General features: G+C 35.0%; 1 protein-coding gene across 12 annotated transcripts in view; it reads right to left on the bottom strand.

The window, feature by feature from the left end:
* SOX5 (SRY-box transcription factor 5) overlaps positions 1 to 27,862 on the bottom strand; it is a 1,177,820-nt gene that overhangs the window by 411,502 nt on the left and 738,456 nt on the right. For 10 of the 12 annotated variants that reach the window (XM_070371195.1, XM_070371198.1, XM_070371200.1 and 7 more), the window contains one exon: positions 1,068 to 1,299. In XM_070371195.1, the coding sequence (XP_070227296.1) occupies positions 1,068 to 1,298 (231 nt within the window). In that variant the 5' untranslated portion in view covers position 1,299. The remainder of the gene's footprint in view (positions 1 to 1,067; positions 1,300 to 27,862) is intronic. The other 2 variants (XM_070371201.1, XM_070371202.1) reach the window with 1 other exon arrangement.

The raw sequence follows: 27,862 nt of genomic DNA on the forward strand, positions 1-27,862 counted from the left end.
TATTTATGATGTGTATTTATTTCCTAGAGAAGTCCCACCACCCTGCAAAAAATAAATAGATAAATAAAAATTTAACAGAATCAGAGCCTTTTTTTTAAAGATATGAGAATGCATGAAGAAATATTTTTGTTGGTGTGACCTGGTTCAAATTAACAGCACTGGCATCCTTGAAGTAGAAGAAGAGGGGCCACAAAAAATGTGATACCCACCCAAGAAGTCATGTTGAAAAGGCAAGGGTGGCCTGACTGGCAGCTAAGTGCCAGGTTACCTTGCCAGCATGCTGTTTCTGCTTATTTAAGTTCCTAAGAAGAACCTAAAGGCCTTATTTATTTGTGTGTAGTCTTCTGTTTAAGCTTCAGCCAAAGATACTATGCTGTCTTCTCCCTCTCATTTGTGAAATCATGGCTTCCTAATCTTCTGCGGTGATCCAGCCCCCAGGAGCAGGGGCCAGATAAATTATCCAGAGCTGCAAATTCTAGAATAGGATGTACAAGGGAATTACTGAATTATGAAAGCAACACAGTGACTGGGACTGAGTTAGGAATTAGTGCAGTTACATCAGAAATGTATTGTCTCTATGAAACATGCACTTCTGTAATATTCCCAATACTGTAAGAAATACTGGAACCCAATCTGAGGGAAGCAAAAGTTGAAAAAAAAAAAAACACTCTAATTTATCATGGTGGAAATGCTCAAACAATGCTATAGCTTTCACTGGAAAAATTAGAGTTTTATTACTCTTTATTAGAAATATAAAGATATCTAACTTTCTTGAGGACTAATTTTGAACGTGTTAATATTATTCTTAGATTATGTTTTTCCACTAATTAAGTTGGGAGTGTCTCAAAAGCAGAATTCTTGAAAAAACCAAACCAAACAAAAACAGTTTAAGTATACTCCCTGCTGGAATCAATGTACTTATAAAGAATTCTAAGATGTTAGGAGTGAATCTTGTGTGTGACTATTAAGTAGATGATAATTACAAAGCATAGGACTGAAGCCAAACTACTAGAGGAGCAGATTGGTCACAAAGTGAGTGTAGGCACAATAGACCATGAGAAACCTACCATTGTATTGTGCTGAGAAGTGGGAGTCCTATGGCCACAAGTCTCTTGCGTCAGCAGAGAAACTGGCTGAAATTCCTCAGAGTGAGGCTTGTTGGGAAAACTCACATGCAAGGGAAGGTGAAAGGCTGGGAGCCCGTCACTCTCCTCTCCTTCCACTTTCTGTCTGCTTGTCACCATGGCTACCTCTCCATCTGCTTCCCCATACGGAGAGGCTGGTCGCTTGGAAGACATCCTGGAAGGAACAAAAGAGGAGAAAATAATGAAACCTCCACATAAATCCTTAATGCCGTCATTGTGTGGTTAGGGGCCATTGTAACAGAAATGCCTTTTTGTGCTGGCAGAGAGCAGGAAACCATCCAAATACCACTGCAAAGCACACACAATCAGAAACAATGGCCAAGCAGGTAGCAACAGAACAGTGCTTGTTTGTTGTGAGAATAATACACTAATATAGCACTCTCTTGTATTCTGGCTTCTTAAACAAGAGAATTCACCTAAGAACACTGCATAATGAAAGACCATTCCATTTAAAGCAAAGAAAAATACCCATCTCATTTTACACGTTGATAGACCTTATTGAAGACAGAACATCCATGAATAGCAAATCCTGTTGGCAGTTAAAAGAAGGGAAATAACTAAAAATTTTTTCACCAAAAAATAAACAAAGTAAATGAATGACTGTCATTAAAAAAAAATTGCATTAAAAGTAAGATTATTGTAAAATGTAGGAATATTGGTTATTGGCAAACCTCAGGCCACAGAACAAAAAGTTTGATATTTGTTTAAAGCTCATTAAGAAATGAAGAAATTTTACAATCACTGTTAATCCTCAAATATTTAAGGACTTTTCTCTCTCATATCCCCAAATCACCCAATTTTGGCTTTTAGTTCTAATATTAAATTTGTAGGTAGTTAAAAAAATGATAAGAATATAAAAATATTTCAATTTTATTTCCACAGTTTCATGAAATATTTAGCTGTAGATTCTCAGACTTATTTCTTCCTTAGAATACCTAAGCAAAGAAAAAATAAATTAAATAAGCATGTTTTGTTTTGACAAGCTAATGCCTATATGACAATACACTTAGATTTTTTTTTTTTTTGTACTTGAGTCTGATTGAGAATGTTATCAGAGGTTAAAAATTAATGGCAAATATGTTTAGTGAAACATAAGACATATTTTCTTTTCATTAAATTTTTCATGGAAGTGGAATAGAGTTAAATTTTTTAATTAAAAAAAAAGTCTGGTATTTACAACTTGATTTGACCTTGAAAAACACTTTAATTTTTGTTCAACAAAGAGTGTTTATAAAATCATCCATTTATATTCTATACTACTGATACAGGAGACAGGAAAGTATGAACTAACTGCCACATCACTTCATTCATATGTATCACTGATTTTTAAATTTAAATGTACTACCAAATGAGAGGGCTCTAATCTCTGTTGAATGATGCTATTCTTCAGAAGTTTTGAAAGACCAATGTATTTAAATGCTGGATATATTCTGTGAAGATATAATACCAGAGTAGAAAAAAATAAAGGCTGTGGAATCAGACAAACACAAAATAAAACACTGATTCTGCTACTTACTAGCTGGGAGACTTACTTTAATCTCTATCTCAGTTCACTCATCTTTAAAGTGAGATGTAATATCCACCTGTAATACTTTGAGAATGAACTATGTTCTGCATGAAAAATGACTTACAGAGCATTTTGCTCAGAGTAGACACTCAATAAAAAATACTGCTGTTTCTTTCACTACCTTTAAAACTACAGTGTGACCCACCACCCTCAAAAACACAAAAACAACAGCAACAACACAAAAACTCAAAAATGACAATGCAGATTGCATTTTAAGAGTTAAACTGTAAAATCAACATTGGATACACAGTCTCCAATAGAAAAATGTTCCTGGTTGGGCATACTTAACAATAAACTGATCAAATGTGTTATCAAGTGTTAAAGAAAAACTTATTAGCAGAAGTCTTGATCAGCAGAACAACACCGTAAAGAAAGGAAATAGTAGTGGTTACGAAACACTGTTTAAAGGAGAAACAGACTGGGCCAGCACATTTCAGGTATCTTTAATTATTTCTGATCTCATTACTAAGGTTCTTTTGGGCTCCAAAATCACTGCAGATGGTGATTGCAGCCATGAAATTAAAAGACGCTCACTCCTTGGAAGGAAAGTTATGACCAACCTAGATAGCATATTCAAAAGCAGAGACATTACTTTGCCAACAAAGGTCCGTCTAGTCAAGGCTATGGTTTTCCCAGTGGTCATGTATGGATGTGAGAGTTGGACTGTGAAGAAAGCTGAGAGCCGAGGAATTGATGCTTTTGAACTGTGGTGTTGGAGAAGACTCTTCAGAGTCCCTTGGACTGCAAGGAGATCCAACCAGTCCATTCTGAAGGAGATCAGCCCTGGGATCTCTTTGGAAGGAATGATGCTAAAGCTGAAACTCCAGTACTTTGGCCACCTCATGCGAAGAGTTAACTCATTGGAAAAGACTCTGATGCTGGGAGGGATTGGGGGCAGGAGGAAAAGGGGATGACAAAGGACAGCTGGATGGCTCACCAACTCGATGGACATGAGTTTGGGTGAACTCCGGGAGTTGGTGATGGACAGGGAGGCCTGGCGTGCTGCGATTCATGGGGTCACAAAGAGTCGGACACGACTGAGCGACTGAACTGAACTGACCCCAAGTATACTCTAAGTATGGAGAAAGAGCAAGGGCCTGGGATTAACGGTTAGAAAAGACTGAGTCTCATTAGAAGTGGTGAAGTGAAAGCTACTCAGTCGTGTCTGACTCTGTGACCCCATGGACTATACAATCCATGGAATTCTCCAGGCAAGAATACTGGAGTGGGTAGCCTTTTCCTTCTCCAGGGGATCTTCCCAACCCAGGGATTGAACCCAGATCTCCCGCACTGCAGGCAGATTCTTTACCAGCTAAGCCACAAGGGAAGCACAAGAATACTGGAGTGGGTAATCTATCCCTTCTCCAATGGACCTTCCCAATCTAGAATTAAACCCTTTTCTCCTGCATTGCAGGCGGATTCTTTATCAACTGAGCTATCAGGGAAGCTGATAGCTGTCTCATTGGCAACACTTTTATCTATCCCCAAACTGACAGATTAAACTTTATATGATAACTCAACACTAGAGATATTTAACTCCCATTGTTTTGTTTCCATGCTCTCCTAGTAAACTGCTTTTTAAAAAAATTCATTTATTTTAATTGATAGATAATTGCTTTACGATATTATATTGGTTTCTGCCATACATCAACATGAATCAGCCATAGGGATATGTAGCTCCTTCCCTCTTGAACCTCCCTCCTACCTCTCACCTCAACCCACCCCTCTAGGTTGTCACAAAGCACTGAATTTGAGCTCCCTGTGTCCAAGCAAACTTCTGATTCCCATAAAGAGAATGAGGTGACAGAACATACTTAAATACACAAAGTCTTTGAGAAGTGATTTATCACATTAAATCAATAAAGAGACTTTTAATTATTTCTTGGTTTCACATGAAACTTGACTACAATTTTATTCATTTATTACACAAACCATATTATTTATGGTCTGTGTGGGATTACTATTCTTGCTGGAATTAACAAACTGGTATTTTGGTGCCTACCCCAGTCTTAAATACCGTCAGTCTCTCAACTGTCTGAAAACTTCAGTCTATTAGCAAGAGTCAGTTTCTGGGTTATCAAAAAGAAAAGTATATCAGATGGCTTATTTAATGGCCAGCTGGCTAGTTAATACAATTCTATGACTTTCAGAAGACATTACCTTTCTGCTGACTTCTACTTTATTAATATCATTATTAATAATGACTATGAAAATTAAAAGTCTTAAAGTAGAAAAAAGGTATATAAGGTAGATAGTTAAGATACTGCTATTTGCAAAACTTCTAGTTCTTCTGGTATCTAAACTATTTTTACACCTAATTGGACACACAGTCTCTCCATATACATATCGTGTTATGGAGAAAAAATCATAAGGTCTAAAATACCAAAGAGCCATGGTGCTAAAAATCAACTGATTCTAAAATATTATATATTTTAGGTTTATTTCAATTCCATTTTTAGAGACTTATAGAATGTTCTTAAATGTGTTGGACTTACAAGAGTATTGTTATGTAGCTCAGGTAAAAGATTACTTAAAGAAGTTTTAAATTACTAGAATAATAATGACTATGGTTATAGTTTAGTAATAGGCTAGAAAATGAGATAGAAGCAAAACAAAATACATAAATTATGTTAAGAGCAAACAATCTGTTGGTTACATTATCTGTGTTTTATCTTCTAAAACTATTGATAACAAAATAACCAATATCATTAAATTCTTGATTTTTTTTTTTTTTTGTCTACCAAAGGGTTTTATTTTGGATAGATGAAAGTCTCAATTTTGAAAAAAGCATTAAGGAGGCATTGAAAATTTCCACGTCTTGTCTATCTGGGAAATGCAGGCTTCCAATTCCTGCAGCTCACACTACACGTCTATGTTACAGTGCAAGAACACCTTAGAACAACTTGAGGATCTAGGCTGGGGCATGCTCTACTATATTCATTCAGAGATGATTTTTGTCATTCCTGTGGTAAGTGCGAGATGGACAAGGAACAAAACTCAGACTTCAAAGAAAGTGACATGAGACTAACAATTACAATCTAGTGTAACACTAACTTCTAGAGTTAGTTTATAACTATACAGTTCATTTATAACTATAACAATGACTATTATAGTTTATAAAGTAGTCTTTAACTCACTTCTTTGTGCGTGGACAAGAAAATCTTCTTCAAAGAAGTGATGTCTAATTCCAGGACAGAAAGGAATCTTTATAGCATCAACAATTCTTTACTCATGGCTTACTATGTATAAGACTCTTATCTAATGGGAATAAAAAAATGCAGTTCGGGGTCTCTGCTTTAAAGAAATTATGAATTGTTTGTTGTTCAGTTACCAAGTTGTGTCCATTTTTTTGTGACCCCATGGACTGCGGCATGCCAGGCTTCCCTCTCCTTCACTATCTTCCAGAGTTTGCTCAAATTCACATTCTCAATTTTGAATACACATTGGAATTACATCAGTTCAGTTCAGTTGCTCAGTCATGTCTGACTCTTTGCGACCCCATGAACCACAGCACACCAGGCCTCTCTGTCCATCACCAACTCCTGGAGTCCACCCAAACCTATGCCCATTGAGTCAGTGATGCCATCCAACCATCTCATCCTCTGTCATCCCCTCTCCTCCTGCCCTCAATCTTTTCCAGCATCAGGGTCTTTTCAAATGAGTTGGCTCTTCACATCAGGTGGCCAAAATACAGGAGTTTCAGCTTCAGCATCAGTCCTTAGGACTGATTTCCTTTAGGATGGACTGGTTGGATCTCCTTGCAGTCCAAGGGACTCTCAAGAGTCTTCTCCAACACCATAGTTCAAAAGCATCAATTCTTCGGCTCTCAGCTTTCTTTATATTCCAACTCTCACATCCATACATGACCACTGGAAAAACCATAGCCTTGACTAGAAGGACTTTTGTTGACAAAGTAATGTCTCTGCTTTTGAATATGCTGTCTAGGTTGGTCATAACTTTCCTTCCAAGGAGTAAGTGTCTTTTAATTTCATGGCTACAATCACAATCTGCAGTGATTTACATAGAAAGGTTTAAAAACTACTGCTGCCTGAGTCTCACTGCCAGATATTCTGATGCTATTGGTTTTGGAATGCACACAGCTTATCAGAAATTTCTAAGGCTTCCAGGTGAGTCTAATGTGCAGTTAACAGGTGCTATTTGTGCAAGTCAGAATAATACCTCCCATCCAAGATGCCCAAACTCTAATCTCTGAAACCAGTGAATATGTTACCTTACAAGGCAAAAGGGACTTAGTAGATATAATTAGGGACTTGAGATAAGGAGATTTATTCTGGATATTGTGAGTGGACCCAAAGTAATCATAAAGGTCCTTATAAGGGAGGGAAACAGGAGCATCACAGTCAGAGAGAGTAATAGGAAGATACTATGCAGGACTTTGAAAATGGACTATGCAATCACAAGCCGGAGAACATACTCTAAAAAGCTATAAAAGGCCATGAAACAGATTTCCCCCAGAACCTCTAGACAGAATGGGCTTTGCCAACACCTTGACTATAAGACTTCTGACCTCTAGAAACGTTAAGTGAATACATTTGCATAGTTTAAGTCACTAAACTTCTGATAATTTGTTACAAAAGCCACAGAAAACTAATTCACCACCATTTGAAATATATTTTTTCACACTAGGGATTTTCTCAATCTGAAGTCCTCCTAACCCATTTACACACTTTCTTGTTCCTTCATCTCATTTAGTTTTCTGCTTCAACATCATTTCCAAGCATTTATCACTTGCGGTATTTTAATTATTTTCTTTGTTCATCTGTCTTCCTCACTGTAAGACTGAAGAAGGAAAACTTTAGTTTTGTCCATAGCTACTTTCCACAGCTACTTACTCAGGACTTAAAATCCTTTCTGAATATAGTGGTCTCTCAATCAATGTGTGTTTAATGAAATCTACTATTGAAAACTAGAAACTATCTTACTATTCTCTAACTGTAGATGGTTGTAAGATCCAGTCTTACAGGACATGTAGGCTTAGAAAATGCTCTAATGTCAGAAAAAAAGAAATCCAGCTCAGTGATAACACTGAATTTCTTTTTAATAATTCTATGTAGAGGATTTGGTAAACCTTGTTTATTCAGGTTTTAAGTACTTGTGGAAAAAAAACAAACAAACAAACCCTATAGCTCTTTCTAAAATGCAGTAAGTAAAATACTGTAAAAGTGAAGTAACTTTATAAAATGCTACAGCATTAATTATTAATAGGTCTGTTACTGAAGAATCTCATCTACTTACTGCTTTAAATTTAACTCTTGTCTGCTTAGCAAATGTTCTTTGCTGCAATTATTCTAGAAAATTATATGTACAAAGAAATTTGTGTACAGACCAAGCACAAAATGGAAGACTCAGATTGGGAAGTGCTTTCTGTGTATAATAGTTACCCTTTAAAGTTTCTGTTTTTCTCTAAACATTTTAACCTTTGACTAGTTAATTCAGAGATGAAGTCCTAGGAAGCAGTGCCTTCTACTGGTTATTCTTTTAGAATGATAATATTATTTATTTTAAGGTTTGCAGTTATGTATAAAAATATTTTTAAAAATCTAGAAAGAACAAACTAAAATCCCAGCTCTTATTAAAACCTGCCCCAACCACCATAAATGAAATGACTTTTCCCCACCTCAGATAGTATCATCAACTCTTGTTAATAGACCACTTAAAAAAACTGAACATCGGTATCACCTATGACATTGATTCAACAACTTAACTACTTTTCTTTTTCTTATTAGTATCTATTACTGGAAAATAAGATTTTAGTAAACACAGGTCTACTGATGATCATTTCATGTGATTTTTCCAAGCTGAACAAAAATCTTTCCAAATTGTTCTGTACTTTTCCCCTAAATAATATAATCTGCTATACTGAATGAGTTACAATTAGTTATGTAACCACATAATTCCTAGCACATAGTTGTCACTCAATGTATTTTTATATGTGTAAATGAATGGTCAGAGTGTCTATTTTGTGCTAGGCAAGTTACCTTTGTCTTACAGAGGAAACAGGTAACTTAGATACAAAGACACTTCTGGTTTACTTTTAAAGAAGTAGATGAAAATAGAAGACATATATTCAGTAATTTATTCATTCATTCACAGAAACACATTTATGGAAAGACTATCATGTGCCTACAGATAGCAACATCATTAAGAAATCAAGAAAGAATAATTTAAGGTAAATGATTTTTTATAAATATAAGTACTATGGAGGACTGGAGAAGGCAATGGCAACCCACTCCAGTACTCTTGCCTGTAAAATCCTATGGACGGAGGAACCTGGTAGGCTGCAGTTCATGGGGTCACGAAGAGTCAGACACGACTGAGCAACTTCACTTTCACTTTCATGCACTGGAGAAGGAAATGGCAACCCACTTGCCTGGAGAATCCCAGGGACGGCGGAGCCTGGTAGGCTGCCATCTATGGGGTTGCACAGAGTCGGACACGACTGAAGTGACTTAGCAGCAGCATGGACGATAGATAGTAGAGAGATACTGTCCTGCTTAAGGGCTTCCCTGGTGGTTCAATGGTTAAGAATCCGCCTGCAATGCAGGAGATGTTTGGGTCTAATCACTGGGTTGGGAAGATTCCCTGGAGGAGGGCATGACAACCCACTCTAGTATTCTTGCCTGGAGAACCCCAAAGACAGAGAAGTTTGGTGGGCTCCAGTCCATGGAGTCACAAAGAGTCAGACACAACTGAAGCGACTTAGCACACGTGCATGCCCTGCTTAAAATAATCAGGGAATGCTTCCTACAAATCAGAGGAACTCAACAGTGCAATGAAGGACAGATCAGGTGTACTTAGACACAGAGAAGAGGAGATTATAGATAGGAGAAATGACATCAGCAAATTAAAGAAATACACAAAATGATACGTGATAGTGAGTAGAACAGTTTGGTTCAAGTGGAAGATTCTATGAGGAGTAAAAGCAGATAAAGGTGAAAGGCAGGGACGAGATGATAATGATTCTGGTTAGATTCCAACAAGTGTGAATGGCTGTACCAAATGAGAGATTGATACTGGAGGTAGAAGGAAACTGGAGATGACTGCTGAACTACACAATAACATAATAAAAATTACATTCTAGGAAGGAAGTCCTTCAGAAATCAGTAACTGATAGAAGCTTGAGGGTGGAAACCAGAGAAGGGGGAATGATTGGGTGAGATAATTTAAAGATAAACAGATTCCTTGACTACAATTTACAGAATGATACTGCTAATAAGAAAAATACATATTTTAGAAAGAAGGCCAGCTTGGAGGAAAATATTAAATTCATTTTAAAAATAAATCTTTGTTGACTGGAGAATTTTAAAAGGAAATAGCAGATAATCAGAAAATGGAGGACTTCTGTGTAACTAAAGTTACTTTTGTGGAAGTAACTAAGTCACTTTAATCTTTAAAACACAGGTAGAGCATTGAACAATACTTGTAATTATTTGTCACTGATTTCTTCCACAATGTTCTGATTCGGTATTCTTATAAGTCTTGATCTATAAAAAATAAAACTGAGTCATAAAAATGGTTAATTATCTTTTGTTACACTACTTGGTCTTCACACTATAATAAACAGCAGTGCAAGAGCAAAGCTGTCTCTCCAAGAGAAAAACAGAAAATAGAGCAGTGGGAGGGGGAGAAAATCTAAATTTTGCACTCCATCCAACTTTGGGAGACCACTGTATGAAAAGGATAGAGCACAGAAGACAAATAAAGAGAAATCAAGTGATATGTGAAGAAATGTAATTATTCTCTAAATGATTTTACATAACTAAACATTCTGGGTATGAACTTTAAAAATTCTGGACCATGACATGTATCTAATTTAAAATCCATTGATTTTAAATGGAATCCATTGATTCCTCTCCTAAATACTCCCTTTTAATATCCATTCTCTCATGTTAAATTTTAAGCATGGCAGACAGAAAACATTTCAAAAATAACTGAAATATTTGAAAGGATGACTCCTCTTTTAAGGGAATAACAAACATGGAATATTACAAATACAATAAAGATTGGTAATCGTTCATATCCAAAGATTATATTAGTACTATTTTTCTAGAAGTTTTGCCTAGTTTTTCTACTAATTAAACTACTTGTTCAGGATATTTACCTTTACTTGTCTGGTTGCTTTTGTAACTAAGCTTGCTGTGAGAAGGTTATTCAAGATAAGGAATTAACCTCCATTGTTTTTTAAAGATTTTTTTTCTCAATAGGAATGTTTAACTATTCCACCTGGGGAATCAACATTGACGTTTAGTGTGAATGGACAGGTTTTTACTCCTGTCCACTTACCAATGAAAATACTAACACTCCTTATAAACATAGATTTGCATAAACTTAGCATGTCATTTCATTACAGAAAAAGATCAGTTTCATACTTTGTACCTATAAATCTCAACTACTGTTCTTCATATCTTATGGTATATTCTTTTTTCCCTCTTCCATGTTTTGAACATCTTCGTTTTCCTACTAGGTTTAGAGTCAGCTTTGTGTATACTCTGTAAATTCTATATAAAGTTTGTAACCAAGTCTGTCATATATATTAATAATATTCAAAAGTCTTTTAGATAGAAAAGGTATTTGTGATAAATATGTAGTCTTTCAAATGTTTACATTTTTCTTTTTTCTATAAATCCTCTTTGCCATCAGTTTCTCTTGCAGATCTGGCCAATCTATGTTCTCTACCCATTGCTGCCCATGTACAAAGAACACATTCATTACATTGTTATTTAGAAGCATGGACAAGTTCATCAGGTCCTGGCGTACACTATAAACAGAAGGAGATATACAGACTTCATAGAAACATAAGAACAGATGACACAGAGTAATATAGAAGTCTAGATTCCTTTGTAATCTTTACTATACATGTCACCAGAAACTCATTTCTACCAATGTTTTCAAACAAAATTTACCACAACACTGAAATCTGAAATCAAAAGCAATTTTTGAGCTACTGCTACTTAAGAATAAATTTATTCTGTTCTAAAATATAATTTGAATTTACAAAAAATTTAATAAATGTTACAAAAGTTTAAACTGTATTTAAAACTGTGTTAATGAAAAATGTCATAGTCACAAAGAACTTTCAAAGTGACCAAAGTGGATTCCCATGTTTACCTTGTCATATGTTTGGTCCTGAGATGCTCTCTGCATTGAGGCAAAGAAGCTCCTTATGCTATCCCTTCTTGCTGATAAGAAGAGCACCACTCTGAACTGTTTCTCCACCTTTCTGCTTTCTCCTTACTAGCATCTCTCTCTTACCGAATAGCTTTCCCCAGCCTGTCCAGTCAGAGAAAAAGGAAAGGATAAGAAGAGAAAAAAAATGAAGAGGTAGAGAGATTTCTGAGGAAAGTGTGGAAAAGAAAGAGAAAAATAATATGCAACAGAAGTTAGAGAGAAGGACTCAGAAACAGAACTTGATTCTTGTCAGTATCTGAAAGAAATGAGTTCTTCTTTACTCGTTGGACAAGTATATTTCAGAATTGAATAAACCAACCTAAAGTTTATAGCAAAATAAACTTTAAAATGTACATTTGTTTTTGTATTCTAAAAAAGAGAGACAAATACCAAAGGTAAACACTTAATAACAGTTTATGACAGAAAAATTCTAGGCTACAATGATTCAGAACTCAAAGTTTGATTCCTTTCCTACTTTCTTTTATGGTCTTACTAACTGTAATTACTAAAAACTGACTCCAAAGTTAGAACACATGTTATTAGATGAAGACCCCAAGAAAATTTTCTAAATAGAAGACTGATTTATTATGAGTAACGTAATAGCTGGGCTCTGGGGCCAAAACACCATATTATGCTTTAATTGTGCTATTTTAAAATTAAGTGCTTAAAACAAAAGTATTCCTGATAAGTAAAAAGCTATAAAGAACATTACATTTAAACTCTCTTCTAATCATTTTATAATGTTCTAATACTTAGAAAAAAATAGAGTTCAGTATAAGTCTGTTTAAGACTGAAAGAAATTTGTAAGGTGAACTTTTATGGATCTGAGGTACAGTTACTTTTGTAAAGACAAGAGGAAGTAAATGCTCTTATAGAATTCTAGATTCTTTAAAAAATTATCAAAAACTGTCATTTATAGCACAAGAATATGGTAATAAGAATTTTGTACTTTAAAAAGCCCTAACTTAGACTTATTCAATAATTGCTAAAATTCCGTTTCCTTACCTCAAAAATAGTAACACCTATATCTGAGCTATTAAACATTTGATTAGATTCTTTTTAATCATCAGATACACTAAATTTCAGCCAATCTGCTTAAAACAGGATAGAAAATGACTAAGACTTTTAAATGTTGAAATTTCTTTTACATTGTATGTAAAATGACCAAATTGATGAGTATGAAAGAAAAAAAAATACTAATTTGTTGTGATTTTTTAAATGTGTGTATTGTTGTACATTTGTCATTAATCAAAAACAGAAAAATAATGTTTAACTTTCAGCTACCTACAGTTTAAAAAATAAAGTCTTTTTGTTCTGATTATTTAAAAATTATTTGAAATAATCCAGCATCAAGATTTGTGGTTCAGAAACTTGTTATTAGAGTTAGAGAGGGTATACTTTTTAAGGAAATAAAAAGCTTTTTTCCATTTGAGCATGAGTTTTGCCTTTCTGACAGCTCTAAGTCCACAGGATGTGGAGGGATGATTTAAATTTTACATCAAAATTGTGACTGCACTAGACTTTTTTCCCCTTTCTCAAGGGAGGCATTGTTCTTGCCTTTCCATAACCAGGCGTGACAGCGCCAGACTGGAGTCACACGGCTGGTCTCTGAGTCAGCGTGAAAGTGCTCACCTCCTGAGTTTCCCCAGATGCTCGGCTCCTTATGAGTCTGAAAGCTGAGCACTGAGTAGCCACACGATCCATTCCTGGGATAGATAGAGGAGTGAACGGGAAAATCTAGGGATTTACAAAAACTCTCTCTTCCTACACACATTGTAAAACTCATTAATAAGAAGTAACAACAACAAAAAAAAGTACCATTTTTTAAAATCAAAAGTTGAGACAGATTGTTCAACAAGTAATTGTGTGCTTTGAGTTAAAGAAATAAGGAAAGTCTAAAAAATAAGAAGCCTGTTGAATTTTTCTGAGACACATGGTTGCCACATGTATAAATTTCGGGTTGTACTTAGCTGGACAGAATACTGAAAGAATAACATGGAGATGTATATCCATTCCCAATATCTTGAAGAAGGTAATCTTTAAAAGCTGTCTGTAGAATACCTGAGAAGGGCAATCTCTTTTGCTCTCTATCAGAACAACTGCTGTGAAACAGGGATTAATTCAATTCCTATTGTTCCATCCTTGACCTTGCAGAGAAGTCTGTGTCTCGTGTACTTAAGCAACCCTGTGTGTGAGAGAGAGACAGAAACAGAGAGAAAAAGAGAGATAGAAGAAGAAAGAGAAAGAAGAGAGAAAAGATATTTACTGATATTAACTGACATTAATACTCTTTTGTTTTTTAAATGGTACCTCTTTAACGATATGACAGGACCATGTTAATTTAATCATAACATACGCTAACAATTTTTCCTTGTTCTAGAATTCAAAACTATTTGGTTAAAAGTTGTATGTATTTTGAAGGAAAAAATAAAGAAGTATAAACAAACTCCTTCCAATTTGTTAACTCATAAAAATAAAGAAAAAGGCCAAAGGGAAAGTATTTCTAACCATTACTACTACAGGGAGTAGTACTAATCTCTCGATCACTAAAATAACGCCAGTTGATTGTTTTCATGTTTACCTCATGAGGATGTAAGACTGTCTACATATGTTCACATGTACATGTATATGTGTGTGTGTGTATAAGTATACACATATACATGTTTGCAATAACCTATTCACTATATCTATGATAGCCACAGTAAAAGAATACAGTTTTTCATTTATGAAGATAACTGGTTAGGTAAGGTGCACATGTCAAAAATAAAAATCAATTTGTTTTGAAGTAGGAAGGAATATCTGTTTAGGCTTAATGATATTGACAGCTCTGTAAAAAAAAACACGTCATTTATTTTAATGACTCGGTCATTTTGACTCTCCCAGGAGAATCTCTCTATGGCAGAATCGCAAGGATATATGTTTTTTTCCCAAATAATATCATTAAGTACTTATTTTGAGCTTCCCTCTCTGTCTCCTTATTTGAGCTTCCTCTTAACAGTGTCCACCCCACTTTTGCTCTCTCTTCTCACATTACTGGCTATATCTAAATAAATAGCAAATTATTCTATAATCAAAAGTGACTTATTCTTAGCATGGTGTACATCTTGAAGTAAAATCTGTGGCATGTTTAATTTATTTAGGATCTAATAATGATGACAAAAATAATTAAGTAACCAGTCTAGTTTTAATTTCTTTTGTTTTCAAAGGTCATTGTGAAATCAAGCAAGTTAAGCCTTCAAAAGCAAACCTCTAGAGAATGGTGTGGGATTTTTTTTTTTCCCTAGCAGAGATGAGAAAGGAGGCTCATAGCTAAAAGTAGTACTGAATATCAGCGTCAGATTTGTTGAGAATGACTGTCTAAGAAGTCCAATGAAGAAAAATATTATGACCTCTACCCTCGTTGGAATCCAAATAACAAGAAAAAGTTTATGTGATTCTGCTCAATTCTGGTCAAATAAGAGCACTCACTCTCTTTTCCATACCCCATACAGACTTGACTTCAGCCTGTTTCTATAACAGCTGTTGAAAAAAATGAATAAATTGGAAAATATTTATATTCAAAAGAGACAGCAAAAAACACATATATAGTGCACAAATCCTTCCTACAACAACAGCTTCTGATGTGAGAGATAGGCATAATAGGCAAAACAAGTTTTCTGAACTTCCAGGCAAAATGAAGAATTTGGCGTAATAATCAAGAAAAGTCCAAAAGGAAGGTGCAGTGCCAAAGATGCTGAGCATCTATCAACCCAAACTCCAAAACAGCAGGATGCAGCTATGGCTGATGCTCTAAGAATGCTGAGCCTCTTCATTGGTCCCTTTCATGCCAAAGCTTCTTTGCTTGGATGAATATGAATTAAATCCATAAGCTTTCTTATTTTTCTAGCTTGACCTCTAAACTCATTTTACGTCTTAACTGTTTATCTTCTCCCCCCATTAATCTTTCTGGTTTTAGCACATTCTCTGTTGTTTTTAGGGGGAAAAATGCTTTAAAAGTATGATTCATACTGCCACTGTGGATGACTTTGGAATGTTAGCTCTTTTCTATAAATGGGTACAAACTATTCAGTAGGAACGTAAAGGCTACCAGTTTACTGCCTCTGAAATAAAAATTCAAAAGATATGGCATAAACTATAGAGAAGAAATTCATCAAACTCTTAGAAAGGTATGACTAGTATAAGACACAAGAAGTTTCCAGTATAAGGTTTACACTAGATTAAAAATTGGGCTAACAGTAACGTCACTAACAAATTCTGTCTTTAAAAAAAATTTTTGGAGAATGGCATTGAAACATGTAAAATATCATGTATGAAACGAGATGCCAGTCCAGGTTCGATGCACGATACTGGATGCTTGGGGCTAGTGCTCTGGGACGACCCAGAGGGATGGAATGGGGAGGGAGGAGGGAGGAGGGTTCAGGATGGGGAACACATGTATACCTGTGGTGGATTCATTTTGATATTTGGCAAAACTAATACAATTATGTAAAGTTTAAAAATTAAATAAAATTTAAAAAATTTTTTTTAAAAATTTAGAGTATGTTATATAGATAAATTTTGAAATCAATACCTTTTCCTATTTGCTTTCTCTTTTCAGTCAATTCTATGGCTAAGTGTACACCATGTTAAATCTTCTTTAAAATACTATGTCTCTATAATAGAAATGTCTAATTATAGACTAAAATTTTAGTCAGTAAGATAGGTGAGCGCCTTTCAGTTTTGTTTATTAAAATTATACCTGGTAAGAAATTCTACTGATTAACACAATCAATTTTCTTATATCACCATAAAATCTTTATTACAAAAAAACAGAAAAGTTTTAGAAGTGTTCACTTTACAAATCCCTAAAAGAAAAACTAATCAAACAAAAGCAGACTTTCAAGGTGGAATCCTGCATAGGATCAGAGTGTTCACCATCTACCACTTTATAGGTGTTCTGCCATATATTATGCTGTTCTGTAGTATTTCCCACAAAGCTGAACAAAGGCCCAGCTGTATAAACCAGTCCTGTCAAAGAACACAGTTAAGGGATGGATAAAACAGGGAGGGGTGTCTAACATGTTGACCACTGTCTGAGCTTATGAGGATAAAGGAGCCTTGATGGAGAAAAGTAATCATCCATTGCTGTTTTTTTTTTTAACCTCATTACCACATGCTAGAACATTTTTTTCCACTACCCAAACACCCCCATTCCAATCACCCACAACTGAAAGACCTTTGTGTTCCAAAGGGGACAGAATCCTCCCCAGCCTTCTCTTCCCTCCTCTTTTTTTTTTTTTGTTTTGCTATTTTGTTGTTGTTTTTTTGCTGATGGCACGTTTATGGAGGCATGATCATTTAAAGACTTCTTAAAATACTAGTTTTCACTCCATGAAACCATCCACACACAGTTCCCTGAAAACATTTTTAACAGCTATATAAACTTACTTGTTTTGGATTCTTTTTTACCAAAATACTATCAATTGTTTTTAATTGCAAGATAGTTATTTCTGCTAAAGACTCTAGAAAATGACACACTCCTTTAAAAGACAGCACAGTGTATTTGAGATAAAATAAATGCTGAAGTCAAAGGTATGTATCTTACATTTTAAAGAATGGGTTTCCTTAGAATATGAAGGGAATTGGCTACGGGCACACTCAAGAGTGTGTAACAACTGTGAGAAATGCTTCTGAAGTTTGAAAGACATTTAGACTGAGCTAATTAATCCTTTCAAAACCTGGCTCTCACATGTCTAAGAACATCAAACCATGGGGAAGATTTTCCAGAGATTTAAATATGCATTTCCTATTTTCAGATTTGTCATTCCTACATACTATGCTGACATTATTTATAAAGGACTAAAGCCAAATCTCACTCAGAGCTACCGTTAACTGCACTAGTTCAAGAGTCAGAGAAACACATTAAAAGGCCAAGGAAATCCCTGGGCAAGAGCCACCAGAACCCAAAGAGAGAGAGCTGTATCATCTGTAAAGTTAGCTCTATCTCAGGATGTCCTCTGAGGTTGGGACAAATATTTGAATGTTATTAAATCCTCTATTTATCCATAGACTGCTGCAGCTTCAGTGCAAGGCTTCTTCACACTGCTCTGTTAATGATCTAAAAGGATTATCCTTTTTTATATGAGGTAAACTGTGATTCCTTCACCAATCTGTATACTTTTATATTTAACATGAAATGTATATTCAGAATACAAAACATAATTTTTAAAGAACTACAGTTGCTTTCAGAGCCCATCTCTTGCCACACCCATGGCTGGGGTAGGTACTAGAGAAATAGCCATGCATATACCAACTTGCTTCATGTGGCAGTCTATTTCCAGAAATAACTAAATAATCCCTTTCTAATAAATATTGGGTTCTTAAGAAACAAGCTGAGCATATTCAAGTGTATCAAAGACAACACCTTCACTGTCATAATGGCAGAAGAACAGTCATTCAGAAGAAAGTGGGGTACAGAGAAAAAAATATATACTCCATTGTAAGAGGGAGCAATGTTTTAAAAATTCACTTCTTTACCATCTTGAACGTCTCAGCTTGCTTTTCTTTAATTTACTTACTAAACTCTTCAGAAACATTTGCAGATCATCTATCAGCTATTCACAACATGCACTAACATATTACTTTAAAAAGGAAAATAAAACCACAAAAGACACCACAACTCTGTGACATCTTAAGAAAATTAATAGTAATTTAAATGATTATCATATATAAACCAAATTTCCTCAAATTCAATACGTTTTCCAAAGAGAATATTCTGATTATAATGTAACATGTCTTCATGTTTACAAACTTTTACCTAAATGAGCAACAGAACCTTAATCTGCTCAAGCTTGCTCTTTTTGCTTCCATCTCTTTGCATTCTAATTACTATAAATAACTTATTGATAAAAACTTATAATGATTCAAATCTCTATGGAAGTGATATTTAAAATAATGTATACTTGTTATATGAGCTTCCCTGGTGGCTCAGATGGTAAAGAATCTGCCTCCAATGTGGGAGATCAGGGCATTGTGTATTAGTCGCTCAGTCATGTCTGACTCTTTGTGACCCCATGGAACTGCAGCCTACCAGGCTCCTCTGTCCATGGGGATTGTCCAGGCAAGAATACTGGAGTGGGTTGCCGTGCCCTCTTCCATGGGATCTTCCTAATCCAGGGATCGAACTCATGTCTCTTATGTCTCCTGCACTGGCAAGTGGGTTCTTTACCACTAGAGCCACCATATATCATTGCAGAAAGCATTAAGAATAATAACACTATGAGTGGGAAATAAGATACTTTCTAGGACATACTTATTCACTTTCGTTTCAGAGAGGCATTGGATGACTCACTAATAGTGCGCTGATATGTACCAGTCACTGTGCTAGATACTTTAAATATACATTTTCTGGTCATCATAACAACTCTCTAACTACAGACTTAAATATAAGAGTTAAAATCATAAACCTATTAGAAGAAAACACAGGAAAAAAACTTGATGGCCTCAAGTTAGGCAATGATTTCTTAGATCTGATACCAAAGCATAAGAGACAAGAGAAAAAAAAAATAGATTCATTGTACTTCCTCAAAATTAGAAACTTTTGTGCTGGACATGACAATAGGAAGAAAGTGAAAAGACAGCCCAAGGAATGGGAGAAAATACTGGCAAATTTTATATCTGATAAGGGAGCTGTATCTAGAATAAATGTATAAAGAATTCTAACAATTCCTGTATGTATATGTAAATACTGAAAGAACTATTAAACAATTCTTGCAATAAAAGGACATGTAATTCATTTTTAAGATGGATGAAAGATCTGAATATGCATTTCATCTAAGATGATATACAAATAATCCGTAAACATGTAACATGCTTAAAATTATTAGCCATTAGGTGAACATACACCAAAACCACAGTATAATACTTCTAATAATTCATTAAGATGCCTAAAATTAAGAAGACAGACAATAATAACTGTTGGCGAGAATGTGAATACATGGGAATCACCATAGGTTGTTCACAGGAATACAAAATTGTGTGATATCTTTGGAAAAGTTTGCCAATTTCTAAAAGGTTAAACATAGACGAAGAACATGACTCAGAAATTCACCTCCTAGGTATATACCCAAGAGAAATGAAACTACCTACACACAAAAACTTGCACACAAATGTGCACAGCAGTATTATTCATAATGGCCCCCAAACAGAACTACTGCCGATATTGCCAATTAATGACTGGAAAAACAAAACCTGGCATATCCATATGATGAAACAGTATTTGGTAATATAAAGGAATGAAGTAGTGATACATGCTACATCATGAATGAACCTTGAAAACATTATGCTAAGTGAAAGAAGCCAGTTTAAGAAAAGACACATATACTCTACTCAATGCTCTGTAATGGCCTGTGTGGGAAAAAAAAATCTAAAAAAAGAATGCATATATGTATATGTATAACTGGTACACTTTGCTGTACACCTGAAACTAACATTGTAAATCAACTATATTCCAATAAAAAATTTAAAAAAGATACATATGGTATGTTTATATTTGCATGAAATGTCAAGAGTAAGCAAATCCATTTATAAGGAGAGTAGATCAGTGGTTTTCTAGGATAGGGGTATGGTGGAGATGGAGGAGAATGGAGAGTCACTGCTAATGGGTACAAGATGGATTTTAGAATGAAGAAAATACAACTAAGTTGTGATAACTGAATAACTGTGAATATACCAGATATCACTGAATTGTACACTAAGTGGGACAGTGTAAATTATATCTCAAATAATTATATCTCAAATAATTTTTTTAAAACTCTACAAAACAGTTATTATGGACTCCATTTTACCTGTAGAAACTGACTCAGAGCTGTTACTTTAGTTGATAAAAGTCCTGCATTTAGAAAGTGGCTGAACTAGAATTTTGAGCTAAACCTCACCCAATTATTATCACATTTTCATTATGGAACACCTTTTTTATGAATAAATACAAATGTATACTCTAAAACTGAATTTTTTCCCCAAAGAATTAGAAATATATTAATAATTTGTGTTGTTTTTATTGGAATGCAAGCTTTTATTGAACACTGTTCTTAGACAAAGACCAAGTAAATCTTTTGTCTTCTCCGTTTTTTCATTAGGTTATTTACTTTTTTTTTTTAGCATCTTCTTTGCAATACCATTTTCTTGGAACCATGATAAGCAACTATATAATGACTGTTCTAAAAGTAAACATTGTACAGAATCACAGCTCATTCCTAATGTATACATAGGGCAGATGATATCCTGTTCTCCCAGGATATGTTCCCCGTGTTAGGTTATCAATTTCTTACTTTGAATATTACTGATTTCTCCATTTAAACGCTTAGAAAAATAATACATGTTATCATATTGCCAAGATAGTTCAGTCTGGAACAGTATGATCCAGAATTTCAGTCTTGTTCATACAAGTGAAACTTTGGGAAGGCAACTTAAGCTCCAGTTTATTTGAGGAAACTTCTAAAGGACTTGCAAGCTTTGTAAATAATTTGTGGAACAATCTCCAAAATAATTATCATTAATTGTTAAAATATGTGTTTCTTCCATCCTCAGAGTTCAAGATCATTTCATTTCCTATGAAATCAACTATTGTTGGTGCTAACTATATAATCTTTAAAAAAATTTTTTTAAATATATAGTCTTTTAAAAAATTACAGAGGGGGAGCAGAATGGATAAGTTGACTGCAAAAAACTTTTTATTAGTAGTTTGTTTCCACCAATATAAAAGTAACAGAAGATCCTCAATTATTAATATTCCATGATATATTCAATGTTTAGTGGTTTGAATTTATTAGGTCAATTCAACTTAGGTTTAGTTAAATAGATACTGATTTGACCAAACAAGCAACTTTAAACCAATTTAGAACTCAGAATTTCCTTGAAGTATATCTAGAAGCAGATATTTCAATTTTTATTTTTTATAATGGTATAGAAAATAAAATTAAATGGAAGAAGCACAGATATTGAGGTTATAATGAAAACTTCAAAATATGTAATAAAAACAGTAAATCATAAGAAATTATTAATTCCCAAGGATGAAGATATTTAATAATCAATTATGACTATCATTAATAATTAAAGTTGTTTTTAAAATCTGTCCTTATACTTCACGTCTATTCATTTTTATCTCTGTCCAAATTTAGAACAACTTTTTATTATACTAAGTGATCCACTTGAGAATTCTAGATTTAAATTCAAAAATCTCACATTTCTGTCTTTATCTCCAATACTCAGTACAGTTCAATCACTCAGTCGTGTCCAACTCTTTGCGACCCCATGGACTGCAGTACGCCAGGTTTCCCTGTCCATCACCAACTCCTGCAGTGTGCTCAAACTCATGCCCATTGTGTTGATGATGCCATTCAACCATCTCAACTTCTGTAGTCCCTTCTCCTCCTGCCTTCAATCTTGCCCAGCGTCAGGGTCTTTTCCAATGAGTCAGTTCTTCCCATCAGGTGGCCAAAGTAATGGAGCTTCAACTTCAGCATTGGTCCTTCCAATGAATATCTAGGGCTGATTTCCTTTAGGATGGACTGGTTTGAACTCCTTGCAGTCCAAGGGACTCTCAGGAATCTTCTCCAACACCACAGTTCAAAAGCATCAATTCTTCAGTGCTCAGATTTCTTTATGGTTCAACTCTTACACCCATACACGACTACTGGAAAAACCATAGCTTTGACTAGACGGACCTTTGTTGGCAAAGTAATGTCTCTGCTTTTTAATATGCTGTCTAGGTTGGTCATAACTTTTCTTCCAAGAAGCAAGTGTCTTTTAACTTCATGGCTGCAGTCGCCATCTGTGTGATTTTGGAGCCCCCCAAAATAAAGTCTGTCAGTGTTTCCACTGTTTCCCCATCTATTTGCCATGAAGTGACGGGACTGGATGCCATGATCTTAGTTTTCTGAATGTTGAGCTTTAAACCAATTTTTTCACTCTCCTCTTTCACTTTCATCAAGAGCCTCTTTAGTTCTTTGTTTTCTGCCGTAAGGTTGGTGTCATCTGCATATCTGAGGTTACTAATATTTCTCCTGGCAATTTTGATTCCAGCTTGTGCTTCATCCAGCCCAGCATTTCACACGATGTACTCTGCATATAAGTTAAATAAGCAAGGTGATAATATACAGCATTTGATGTACTCCTTTTCCAATTTGGAGCCAGTCTGTTGTTCCATGTCCGGTTCTAACTGTTGCTTCTTGACTTACATACAGATTTCTCAGGAGAAAGGTAAGGTGGTCTTGTGTTTCCATCTCTTTAAGAATTTTCCACAGTTTGTTTTGATCCACACAGTCAAAGGCATTAGCATAGTTAATGAAGCAGAAGCAGATTCTCTTGCTTTTTCTATGATCCAATGGATGTTGGAAATTTGATCTCTAGTTCCTCTGCCTTTTCTAAATCCAGCTTGAACATCTGGAAGTTCTCGGTTCTCGGTTCACTGTTGAAGGGTAGCTTGGAGAATTTTGAGCATTATTTTGTTAGCGTGTGAGATGAATGCAATTGTGCAATTGTTTGAACATTCGTTGGGTATTGCCTTTGGGACTGGAATGAAAACTGACCTTTTCCAGTATCTTCAATAGTGAGATCCATCTAATGGACTTTTCATTCAGAAGAAACTTTTTAACCAAAATCAACCTAAGTTCACTAATTCTGGATTTTCATTTTCATGAGTTGTTTTGTGAATTACTCCCTTTGAATTGTAAGCTCTTTGAATTACAAACACTATCACTCATTTTTTAACTGAATACAAGATCTAGCACAGTGTGTAATAAACCAGAATGGAGGTTTGAGGGCAACATTCCAGAACATGAGCTTTGATTAGATAAAATCTGGGCTGAGTCTTAGTTATGCTATTTCCTAGCTCTATGATCTTGACCATGTTACTTATCCTGTCTATGTCTTCAATTTTTCACTATAGGAAATTTTAGTTACATATTTTGAGAGAAATAAATGAGTACATCTAAAAGGATGGAGCATTGTACCAAACATACTGCATGTATAAATAATGTTATTTATTATTACTGTTATTTAGAATTGAGTTGACTTGAACTGAATATAATTTAAATCACTTAGTTGTAAAGCATAGTTAAGGTTAGGGTAAGACACAATCTAATTAGCTATGAGAAACCATCTGTGTTTAATATATTTGGACCTATGTTAAAGAGCCAAAAGTTATTTTAATATACCTATACAGCCAACTTTTTTATTTTTGAATTAAAAAAATAGATTTAGAACTTACTGTGCAAGACTAAGATTTCTGCATCTTGAGGGAAAAGTGAGTATTTGAGTTCCACTCAAATTTTTTGCAGTTCTATCAGTACTGCAGCTTTCCGCACTTTCAAATAATTTTACTTTCAAACTAAGTTAAAAGAAATCACTATTGGGTAACCCAAGAGCTAAGCTAGCAGTCTTTCAATCACCAGTGTACCAAAACCTCACCCCACTGCTAGGAATTCAGAATATGGTTTTTGCTGCATGAAATTTATTTCCAAACAGCTCACATCAAATAGGTTCCTTCCACCCCTTTTTAAGGGTAAATTGAATCCTCTTAGGATAAAGGAGAGTAGGACATGTTATTATAAGATTCAGTCATTTCAAAAGTTTCATTAAAAACTGCTGTCCACATAATTTCCCCATTCTATAGTAGGACTTAAGAATTTCAGATCAAAAAAAAAACTGGACTTTTATTGTAAAGAACCAATGTGGGAAACAGGCATACTGTATCACTGGACTTGATATACTAGCACTGTAAGAAACTCAAGAGTTTAGCTTAGATTCATACTAAGAATTTTTTTATGACTATCTGAGGATCATAAGGCTATATCCTAAAGGATGATTTTTAACCTGAAAAATCTAGCTATGACAAGAGTCAAAAGAAAAACTAGTAAGAACTTGTCAATTTCTGTAACTAGCTACCAAAAGAGTTGATTAACACTGTTCCTTCCCTATCAATTATCATCAATAATTTCAGCCATACGCATTCCCAAAATGACCATGTGGTTCACCTAAAACGCTTTGCTAATAAATGTTCTAAAGTAAGTGAATGTAACCACAAAAACTCAAGGAGGAAACAACTGAGTTAGAATGCTCCATCAATCATTTGGCAGAAGAAAACCAAAAGAAAATGTGGAGTTCTAGGTAGATTTCTACTGGCTATCATCAAAAAGCAGACTGAAATAATAGCTACTTCAGAATGGAGTGATATCAAGAACTTTCCGCGTGTGTTCAGTCATGTTCGACTCTTTCTGACCCCATGGACTGTAATCCGCTAGGCTCCTCTGTCCATGGGATTTTCCAGGCAAGAATACTGGAGTGGGTTGACATTTTCTGCTTCAGGGGATCTTCCTAACTCAGGGATCAAACCTGCATCCCTTGCATTTTCTGCATTGGCAAGCAGATTCTTTACCACTGAGCCACCTGGGAAAGCCATCCAGATAAGTTTAAACATCACCAATTACCTGCCATATGGACTATATCCCCTCAGCTCATGGAGTATTTAGAAACTACTCAGAATTAATAAGCACTGATGTCATAGTCATAAGGAGTCTCAGTGAACTCCGGGAGTTGGTGATGGACAGGGAGGCCTGGCGTGCTGCGATCCATGGGGTCGCAAAGAGTCGGACAAGACTGATCTGATCTGATGTCATAGTACTGTCAAGAAATGTAAACTCTCTTTCGTATTATGGGGTACTGTGAGCAAATATAAAAAACAGTAAAGAATTATATTCTAAGGGAAATTACATTTAAATTATATCGCTTGTTGAACTTTAATATTAGCAATGTTGTTTTAATGACAAACCCTGGGTAAAGTATGTTTTCTAATAAATAATCCATGTAGAATTCCTGATTCTTGAAACCAGAGTATTATCAAGGAATGTATTGTTAGAATTCCCACTTCGGTGTTAACATGGGCATCATTCCTGGAGTAATGACTAAAGTTTAGATTTTAAACATTTTTACCAACCTGGGTGGCAATTTCTGCTTACGGGGATTTCTATCATGGATTTTTGAGTATCTAAAGAAGTATTAACTTCTAGAATTTTATACATGGATTCTTTTTGCATGCTATTTATGGGCACATACAGCTCTCTATACAGATCAAAGAAAATTATTGAAAGGTAACCTTCTGCTGTGGCAGAAATAATTTTTGGATTTTATATCATGTGGTTTTAGAGGACAGAGGCTGAACTATTCACTCATTCATTTAATATTTACTGAGTGTCTACTCCTTGCCAGGGGCCCTATCTTGTGGAAGTTAGCATATAAAAAGATAATTATAATGCTATATAATATACAAAATATCTACAGTGATATAATAAAAGAAGAGTTAAAAGGAGAAATTAAGAGAAATTGCATTTAGGCTTAGTGTTAAAAGAACCTTCCAACTGTCAGAGTCAACCAAAAATGCTTGTCTCCTGGGATACTGAACATCACAATACTTTAAGCACCCAAACAGAAGACAGATCACATATCAGAAATGCTAATGAGAGGATTCAAGCATACATACCTCTAAAAGCCTGGACTAGTTGACTTTTATAGTTCCTTTGAAAGCTAAGATTTTATTCTTTTTAAAAAGAACGGGTATGGTTTGTTAATACTTATATTATGGTATATATTATGGTGAGCAACAGAATTGAATTGGCCTAAGGTCAAATTCGGAGAAAGCAATGGCACCCCACTCCAGTACTCTTGCCTGGAAAATTCCATGGATGGAGGAGCCTGGAAGGCTGCAGTCCATGGGGTCGCTGAGGGTTGGACACGACTGAGTGACTTCACCGTCACTTTCATGCATTGGAGAAGGAAATGGCAACCCACTCCAGTGTTCTTGCCTGGAGAATCCCAGGGATGGGGGAGCCTGGTGGACTGCTGTCTATGGGGTTGCACAGAGTCAGACACGACTGAAGTGACTTAGCAGCAAGGTCAAATTAGAAAATGTTGGAAAATGGAAATTATAATAGTTTAAATAAGAAGTTTCATGAGAACCAACTGACTGGACATCTACTACGGGATTATGGATCATTCTTTATGACACAGTAACTGATAATGTGAATATTTTATAAAATACACAAATTATATAAATGTTTTATTAATATTTAAAATATGTAAATGAAAAATATTTGAAAATAGTTTTAAAGACAATAGTACAAAACTGGTAATAACTAATATAAGTTACACTGTAAGACTAATAGTAGACTTGAAATGATTAATCTTTCTTCATTCTTCTTTCTAGTCATTAGCATTTCTAAGTCGCTTCAGTCATGCCTGACTCTGTGCGACCCCATAGACGACAGCCCACCAGGCTCTGCCATCCCTGGGATTCTCCAGGCAAGAACACTGGAGTGGGTTGCCATTTCCTTCTCCAAGTCATTAGCATGTATTTATGTTTAATATAAATACAGACAGATGATGAGTACATTTTGTATTTACTAACAATACAACCATAGTAATTTCCTTGACTTTGTTTGCCCACTTGTAACAATTTTTTAGGGTCTTTTATAGAATATTTTTTACTTAAAGTACTTTAAAGCATATTATGGTTCCAAGAGACGTTTAATTTGAGGTAAAATGGGCATACAATTTTAACATCTTATTTCCCTCCAAGTATCATTTAATCTACTACAAAGAACTAATAGTAAGTAAAAAAAACCCTGAAGCTAGTAATGATTCTCTCAAGAAGGAAATGACAACTCAGTCCAGTATTCTTGCCTGGGAAAACTCATGGACAGAAGAACCTGGCAGGCTGTAGTTGTGGGATCGTAATAGAGTCAAACACGACTTAGCAACTAAACACCAAAAAAAGTAATCAACATCATCTTAGGATCAATCAAAAACTCAGAATAAAAATTGTACCTTATAACTCATTTCAGGTAATGAATCTGGTTCTTTTTGGCTAAGCATAGTCCTAGGTGTAAGCATATGGTACATACTAAAGTTCAGCTGTATCCGATCACAG

The sequence above is a fragment of the Bos mutus genome, chromosome 5, assembly GCF_027580195.1.
Source record: "Bos mutus isolate GX-2022 chromosome 5, NWIPB_WYAK_1.1, whole genome shotgun sequence".
Classification (NCBI taxonomy): domain Eukaryota; kingdom Metazoa; phylum Chordata; class Mammalia; order Artiodactyla; family Bovidae; genus Bos; species Bos mutus.